At 39.3% G+C, this 8,952-nt stretch overlaps 1 protein-coding gene across 1 annotated transcript; it reads right to left on the bottom strand.

Moving 5' to 3' along the window:
• Nucleotides 1-338: 338 nt before the first annotated feature.
• LOC115668472 (uncharacterized) lies at nucleotides 339-6,254 on the bottom strand. The gene is made up of 4 exons (XM_030589919.2): nucleotides 5,930-6,254; nucleotides 4,717-4,887; nucleotides 3,314-3,798; nucleotides 339-875 (listed from the first exon to the last, which is right to left on the bottom strand). Exons 1-4 carry the CDS (start codon nucleotides 6,219-6,221, stop codon nucleotides 504-506), a joined length of 1,320 nt encoding a protein of 439 aa, XP_030445779.2. The 5' UTR covers nucleotides 6,222-6,254; the 3' UTR covers nucleotides 339-503.
• Between the last annotated feature and the right edge of the window lie 2,698 nt (nucleotides 6,255-8,952).

Below are 8,952 nucleotides of genomic sequence, written 5' to 3'. Positions count from 1 at the left end.
ACCCTTGACATAGATAGTTCATCTCCACTATTGATCCCCAACATATTATGGGTGCAACTTGACTATATTCAGATAGCAACTCATTAGTCATTTTGCCTCCCATCTCGTATCATATCATGTCAGATCCAAATGGGGCAAACCTCACAACTGTAGTCCACATAATCTCAGATCATATCATATCAGATCCATACGAGGCAAACCTCACAACTGTACCCCACATTATGCTTCTTAAATTTGGAAAGGCCACAAAAACAAGCAAGTCATCATAATAGTTCCTTAAGAGAGAAAACAAACAACTTCCCACAAATTTCAAGAATTCCAAGGAGCAACCGGATTAGAAGTTGAGAATTACATGATAAATGAGGGAAAAACCAAAATTGATAGTCTCGCACGTCTGTTAGCAATCACAAGTGGTTAGTATAGCGGTACTCCACTTTTTACTGCTGAAAATGGGAAAAAAAAAACATTGTCCATGAGCTTGTGTGAGTCTCGATTACAGCAAGCTACTTGAACACCGATATATCTCCAGCCCAACTGCATACTGCAATAAAATTCGGCATATTAGGGTGGAAAGCCACATCCACACATGGTGATGTGTACACCTTAGTTTTCCGGAGTAGCTCGGATGACCCATACTTGTAAAAGTATACGGAACCTTCTGAGGAGCCCGTTGCAAGCATTTCCCCGTCTAAGCTGAAGTTGCACTTAATGGGAAACCCAGAGACTCCATGACCCTCGTACCTTTTATATTTGTCAAGCCGGAAAGGGGGGTTTGAAGAGAAAAGGGCAATATAATTCCCATTTGACTGGGCAACAAAACAAGGCTCAGTTGGATGATGCCTAATACAGGTGCAGGTATAGGCCTCTCCATAAATCTGAGAGAGAGACACAGGGATTGACCGTATTAGATAAGTAGATATGCATAAAGAAATTTGTAGAACTATTGTCAATAAGATCCACCATTTAAACCAATAATATTATCGGTTAAGGTAACATGTAGCTAATACTTCAAGCATGAGATTACCAGAATATTTTTTTAGGTAAAAAGCAATTGCAGTTTTTAGGCCATCTTCTAATGTTGGCATGATAAACCTTTCTTCCTAATTAGAACATAGGTTATAAATCAACACTCTAGTTGATTGTGAAAATCCCTCAAATCAATTCCACATACAAATCTGTCCAGTCCTTTTTCATCAAAGACCGGTAGGTGGACTCAGGATTGACCAGACCGTAAACTTTGTAAGAGTTTTCACTTTTTTCCTTCCTATTATTTCCCTCTTCTTTGCTTGGTTGTAATTACTTTCCTTAGACCTATACTCCACCTGCTTCTTTTATGCATACACCTATGCTTATTAAAGGGGGAAAAAACTTAGGGCTTCAACACATGAGCAAGCAAGTATTAGGTCCTGGAGCAAATGTTGTAGGTACTTTAGGACCAGGAGCCAAGTGGGACCAGCATAAGAATGGGTTGGTGATTATGTTGTAGACCTGTCAAAATGGGTCATAAACCCATTTGTTAACCCATATTTGATGGGGTGAGATGTTTTATGGGATAGTTATATTTAGTAAATTGGTCATAAATGGATTTAGAATGGTAAAGCCTTATATGGGTGTTAAATAGGTTCATAATTTACTCAGACCCAACCCACCTCTACGACTTTCTCTTCACTTGATCTCGCGTTCGCTTACTCCGCACTCTCTAGGGGTGAGCAAAAGGAACTGCCTAGACTAGTCCGGCCGGTTCTGGGTAGTTCCCGGGGGGCACTGGTCTGTTTTCCGATTCCATAAAATTGGAACCGGTGAATTTCGGTTCGGTTCCCAATTCCAAGTGTGGAACCGTCCACCCGGAGCATCCGGTGTTTCGGGCCTTTTTTTAATTTTTTTTAATTTGTTAAAACACTATAAAGAAAAACCCAAATCTATCTCCCATTTCACAAAGGAAGGCCCTTCAAGGCTAGAATGACTATGTTTACTTATGCAAGTGAATAAGATGACAAGAACAAATTAAAACACAACAATAGTTGCTCATTCCAATCAAATTTTGCCACAGATTGGAAAAATATCTGTGAAACCTATAATGTTACACGTATCTCACTGATTGTAGAAATGACTTGATTATTAAGAACATCTTCAATTCATCTTGAACATTAATGACAAATCAAAAAAAAAAAAAAAAAACTAAATATGCCACTGGTTCCATTGGCCCACCCGACAACCAGACTGGACCGGTTCCTAGATTTTGAGTGGGAACCGGACCACCCAAGAACCAATCACCCCTACCGCTCTCACTTTAGTTTGGATATGAATTTTCTTAGATTGAGTTAAATATAGAAGTGTTTTAGCACTATGGGTTGAGTCGGGAATGGATCACTAGATTTGTATTGCATGAAAATGGGTCAAAACGGGTTAAATTGGTCAAAAAGGGTCCAACCATTTTTTACCCAACTCACCCGTTTGACAGGTCTATTATGTTGGTTGTGGAAAACGTAAAACATCTACTTCGGTAGACCTAAAATATTGTCTATGTGACTCCAAGAACTTGAGTTAAGGAAAGAGACTTCTGGGGACATAAAGTACAAAAGCTCTAGATAGATTTCTCTACAACTAGCAGAGAGACCATGAGAAACTGAGTTCTTTAACAAACTTATTGACTTGTGGCAAAGGACTGCATGATGATTATGATGCAGAGTCCCCTTAACCAGTCTAATTTAATGGATATAATGAGGTCACATCTATCAGAAATAATGTTGCATTGGGCAATGCTCGGGATACTAAGAATCATTTACCAAATGGGTGTACTAAGTAATATAGACACTCTGTAGTGGCCATTTAAGTTAGTGGGCCCATTTAAGCATCCAACATGAATTTGACACGTCACTTAGTAAGCAAACATAGTAGAAGAATCTAAGCACGTTTAGTATCATTCTATTGAAATATTATCATTAGCCCAAAATAATAGAACTATATTATTTTGGTATGGAAAAAAATTCATAGTCTGGTTTTCTAATCTGCAATATTCATCATTTAAAGTATAAGTGACAACAAATCTAGCTTGCCATGTACGTAAATGATCGTATCCCCGTGCCAAAAGACAAGTTTCAGGTTTGATTCTTGACAACAATCTTCAGCATGCTCTGCTCTGGCTTGCAGTTGATTAAATTAAACACTATCAATACTCACTAAATGCGCATAGCTATTCATAAGCCCAAACTTACGAGAACTTTACAAGCAACTTGCATATAAAAATAAGACTTGCTCTCTAAAAGAGACTGAAACAACTATAGCAAATCAGTCATAATTAGTGAATGCTGACCTGATTGGAAAGAGGAACCTGCCGAGAAACATCCCAAACTATTATTGCATTTTCACTGATATTGCTAAAGGAGACATCACTGGAAGAGATGAATTGCTTGCCATCTAGGGAAAACTCCAAATCAAGGATCGGACCAAGTTGACGTATATACTGATGTGCTGCTCTGCCAGTTCTGACATCCCATAACCTGAGCTGGCCTTTTGCTCCTCCCGAAAGGAAAAGGTTGAAGTTGTCTGGGTGGAATTTCACAACATTGATGACTTGGTCCTCCTTGAATACCTGAGTCTCTATCCCCTTTTCAATATCAACCAACCTTGACGTGCGGTCATATCCACAAGAAAGTACATGCCAACCAAGCTTTGACCACTTCACATCCTTCACTGCGGCATTGTGGTGGCTCAGAATGCGTGCTGTCTTGTGATTTTTACTCCACACGTTCCATATGAAGACCTTATGATCCATGCCAGCCGATGCAAGAAGATGAGCTGTAAACTCATTCTAGTAAACAGATTAATTGGGAGATCATGAGTACAAAGCAATTACCATCATAAAAATGGAGGCAAAACAAAACAGGAATGAATGAATTATCTTGTGCATACAAATGATGTGAGAGGCCCCATCAATATGTGGGTGTTTCGCATTTGGTTTTTACATATTGAGACCACCTAAGAACGCAAGTTACTGCAAACTCAAACTCATGCATCGACCTTAAAATGAACTAACAAATATTTGATCATGCAAAAGTCATGACAGACTTTTATAGTAGGGCAAAGCAGGTCTCTTGAAAAAAAGTTATTTATTGTGTGCCAACAAGCACCGCATGGATCTTGCATTTGCAAATTCCCTCTAATTTGGTCTATGCGCACGGAAATTTAAACACGAATCAATTGTCCCAGATATGAAATGACAGTTAATCATAAGGAATGTCAAGAAAAAACAAGGATAAGGTTTTCATCAGAGAACCAAATTTCCACAATTGCATTCTATTCTTCACTCTATTCACATGCTCATTCTAAGTTTCTATTGCAGGTCCAACACCTGATCCTTGGAGTTGCTAACACAACAGCTCAAGAAAATAGTGGATAAAATGGGATAAGCAAATCAGAAGTTTCCTATTTTTTGATTCATGTCCAAGCTGTGGCTGAAGGTGTCACAATTGAAGATGCTTCTGGGATTGAGTTCAGGTAACGTGTGCCCAAAAGTCAGCTCGTGAAGCATGACGATTCATTGATAAGTGCATCCCGAAGTAAGCTCAAAATATCATAGTGTCAGACCAACCATCTTCTTGAGAAATAACAAAGATTGAATCCTACTATGTAATGATTGAAGCAACAAAGCAAAGGACAGGTAGAAACCACAATAGAAGCACGCGAGGCAGAAACACCGACATAACCAGATCTTACCATGACTTTCTGACCATTGGATTGTGTTGACAGCCTTTGTATGACCCTTTAGAGCTACGGATAGCCTTTCTTGTATTTGACCAAGACGCCCACGACCTTTCGTTTGATGCCTCAACAATGATAGAACATCAGACGGTAGGTCTGAATCCAATAAGCTTCCCATACATGAAACTAATGGCAGAAAAGCATAATGTCAGGATCTCATGTTTCCATCAGAGAAATAGATATGATTCACACAAGCTGGAGATGCAACATCAGGTTGCACATCGGGTTAAACAATTAGAGTTTGGTCACTTAATCGATCCACTTTGCATTAATTGCTACTTCATTAATCTTACTGATTAGTGTGACCTGGCCCAATAGGGAAATCCCAATGAATTGGGCTCAGAAAGTGATATTCTTGTATGCAGATATGATGCGGAATTACTGCCAAAGAAAGAACAATACATCAAGAATTGATTTACATTCATCTCAATTCTCCATGTTGCCATTCAAGGGGAGTAAATTCCAAAAATCCACACATAAAATGCACATTAAGGTTAAAAAATTGTCTCAGGCAATTTAGTCCATCGCTTAACTTTGTAAAATTAGCGATCCATCAAAATGAACAGTATGTCAAGTTTGCCAAGCATGTTCTGTGCGAAAGCATTTAAAGATTTCCTCTATTTCTCGGATATGTGTAGCTCGTATGCCTTTCTTATCCACAGTCCTCTACAAACATCTCCAAGAAGTCCGTAGCACGCTCTCTCCGAATCTAGAATTTACCGTATCTCCTAACTTAATCCTGATAAATAAATAGGACTTTGACAGCTATGAAACCAAATTGACTCTCAGCAACAATGAGTCTCTTCCTTTTAAGTTTTAACTTATGCTCAATTACTCTTTGCCATAGTTTCATGGCATGACACGTGAGCCTAAGCCTTCTACCAAAAAACTCATCTTTCAAATGGGAATTTTCGATAGCTCGACAATGCAGGGCAGTCTCTGCCACCGAACCCGGGTTTTGCTCATTAAATCACCTGACATGGGAATTATCCAATCACCCAACAATCCAGCCATCATTCCCCGTGTTTAAACAACTAAAACGACTGGCAATAACTCGAAAGAAAGACGTCGTCCCCAAGCATTCTCAACCAGACACAGAGACTATCACGAAAACATAACCAAAGAACAGGGGAAAATGAAACGCTCGAGACAGAGTTGTGACGTTTACCAGCGGCAGAAGTTGAAGCTGAAGGGTCGGTGCTTTCTGGGTCAAGGACCATAGTGGGTGGCGAGCCCAGACCCAGGAGGGCTCGCTCCCTTTTGGATACATATCTGCCGTGGACAGGAGCTCCGGTCGGAGGAGGATGTGAGCGACTGGGTTCGGGGATGGAGGTCGTGTGGCTTTCGGGTCTGGGTCGCTTCGGAGGAGGAGGGTGGAAGGATGGTGCGGGTGCGGGTACGGGTGCGGGTTCGGGTTCTTCGTCGGAGGAATTGGAGTAAGCGCTGCGCAGCAGATCCATCGCCGCAGTTTTGCGCCGTCGCTTGAGCCCGTATTATTTCTTGACCTCGACCTTGACCAAGGAGCTTGATCCCTGCGACGGAAACAAAATAAAAAACTGATTTGTTTTATTAAATTCTAGATTCGTGTTCTTCGCTGCATTTTAGGATAATTCTCGAGCTAAGATTTTTCCATTGGCCCGAAATATTTTCTTTAAATTGTAATTACCGATTATTGATCGTGATCAATAAATTCTCTCGTAAATTTTATCCCCTTCTCTCTGCGGCCACAACATGGAAGCGCGTGTGCATCCAAAGAAGATAACAAAGAGTTAGATTTCAAAATCCTCAACATTTTAAATCGATATGTAAAAAGAAAATCGAGTAGAATGAAACTTGGTGGTTGAGCCACATCATCAGAAAACTCCGTTCTTTCCCACTTCTCTTGATTTGAATTAGACACGTCTCTTTACATTAATTAGGAAAGGATGTCAATCATCTTATTGAATTTAATATAATGCTTTTAGAACGATACATCAATTGTCAATTTGCCTTACTCATCAATTTTTGGATGTAATTTGATATAGAAGTTAATAAATTTAAACTCGCCAATTAAGAATATTTTTCCCTTTATCAAGGTATAATGTTTCCATCATTTATTAAAATAAGAGTAATGAAAATGGTCTAAGTATAAGCACATCTATAACTTGTAATTTATAATCTTCCATATACGTACATGTATAAGTGAGTGAGTTTTGCGCATTAAAGATGCTTAATTAATTAAGATTTTTGTAATTTTATAGTAGATATGTTTTGGTTATTTCAGTTGTAAAAAAGGTTTTGGTCATTGATGATGATGAGTTGATAAGTCAACTGAAGATTGCATTAAACGAAACCATTTTAGTGCTTCTCTATTCAATGAGGAATGTGAAGTTGCCGGTTTGAAAAACGAAGGGCCCATGATTTTGCATCTTCATGCAAAGCGGTTCTAGACTTTCATTTTATATATACGGGTACTCCACTTTCCATTAAATTCAAAAAAAAAATTATCTAATAGATGTTCTGATGCTTAACGATTTCAGAAAACCGTGCGATTTTCCCTATCTAAATCAAGTAGCCTAAAGTAGATTTGGCCCGGCATGTTCTATTCAAGATAAATTGATCTCGTATTTAAAAAAAAAATTACCAAAAATATCATAAACCTATTGCAATTGTGCAATTCAATCCTAAACCTTTTCTTTTTTTTTTCCAATTGAGTCTTAAACCTTTGCATTTGTGTCGATTTAGTCCATCTGACTAATTTTAGCCAACTGGCACTGATGTGGCACGGCCTGCACTGACGTGGGCAAATTTTAATAATATTTTAATATTTTTTTCTTTTTTTTCTTTTCTTTCTCTTTTTTTTTTCCTTCCTTCTTCTTGACGACCTTGCCTAGGCATTGGTGAGTCTCACCCTTGCCCAACAACGGTGAGGTCAACCTCGTCGTGAGGTTAAGCCTAGCCAAGGGTAGGCGAGGTCAACCTCCCCCTCACCCAGCGACGACGAGGCTCGCCTCGCCAAGGGCCGGCAAGGTCGATCTCGCCAGTGGCTGGCGAGGTCGGTCTCGCTGGCCCTTGCCTCTAGCCGGTCGCCTCGGTTCGACGACCGACCAGTTGGAGAAGGAAGGAAAAAAAAGCAGGAGAAAGAAAAGAAATAATAAAAAAAACTCGAAAAATATAAAAATATTATTGAAAATTATCTACGTGAGTGCTGGTCGTGTCACGTCAGCGTAGGCCATGCCACATCAGTGCCGGTTGTGCCCCGTTAGAGCCGACCGGCCAAAATTGGTCAGATGGATGACCGGTTCGTGTACCGTATCGTCAAGCAAATTGCACCTGAATAACGAGAGCTTCTTTTGGGCCCAACAACAAGATCTGAGTAGAGCTGCCCATCTTGACATCATTTCAAGCCCAAGCCCAGAAAATGATATGTTCGACTTCCTCTTATTTCCACCATCTTCCTAAAGTTCCCATCAAGCATTGCATCCTTCAATCTTTCTTAAGGTCGCCCTTTGTTTTTCCTTAAGAGAGCATTTGTTAGATCGAAATTGTGTCGTGTCGCAATTCTAAACACCCAATTTTTGATTTTGTTGCCCGGCTACTGATGGGTGATCATTCTCTATCTCCTAGCTCTAATTATTTGATCCCGGACTTGAATCATATGATTCAACTGCGTCGTCTATCAAAGTCAGGTATGTTTTCAGCGCCAAATCTTCAAAAAAGTTTACATCTTAAGTTTTCGTCTCCTTTCAAAACCTCAAGAAACGAAAATCAATAATGAACCCATATGTCAAGAATGAATTCTAATTCCTAAAAGCAAAGAGCCACCGAGAGTTAAGATTCAAAAGATACTCTCTTCTTCTTTTTATCTAATCTCCCAATTGATTAGAGACTTTTCAACAATTGATTAGGAACTGATCTCATTAGCTTGAGCTTGTAACAGGTTGCTCATCTTTTTTTGTGCCATAAAAAAATCTAACTTGTCGAAAGAAAAGAATTAGATCAAAGTAGCCATTCAGTCAGGGTTAACTATTACCACAATTTCTCCTTTATCATATACAATAAATATTAAAGAAAGAGTGCTCAATTTCATTTTTTTTTCCTTGTATTGGGTCCAAATCATCAAGTTATGCAAAATTTTTCCTCTACTTCCCCCGGCTCAACCAAGACTCGATCACGAAACGGAAGCAAGATCATATCTTCGGTCTAGGATTC

This window comes from Syzygium oleosum, unplaced genomic scaffold, assembly GCF_021117445.2.
Source record: "Syzygium oleosum isolate NSW1041296 unplaced genomic scaffold, Sole_v2.1 Sole_v2.05, whole genome shotgun sequence".
NCBI lineage: Eukaryota > Viridiplantae > Streptophyta > Magnoliopsida > Myrtales > Myrtaceae > Syzygium > Syzygium oleosum.
This window is presented reverse-complemented; position numbering and strand designations above follow the sequence as displayed.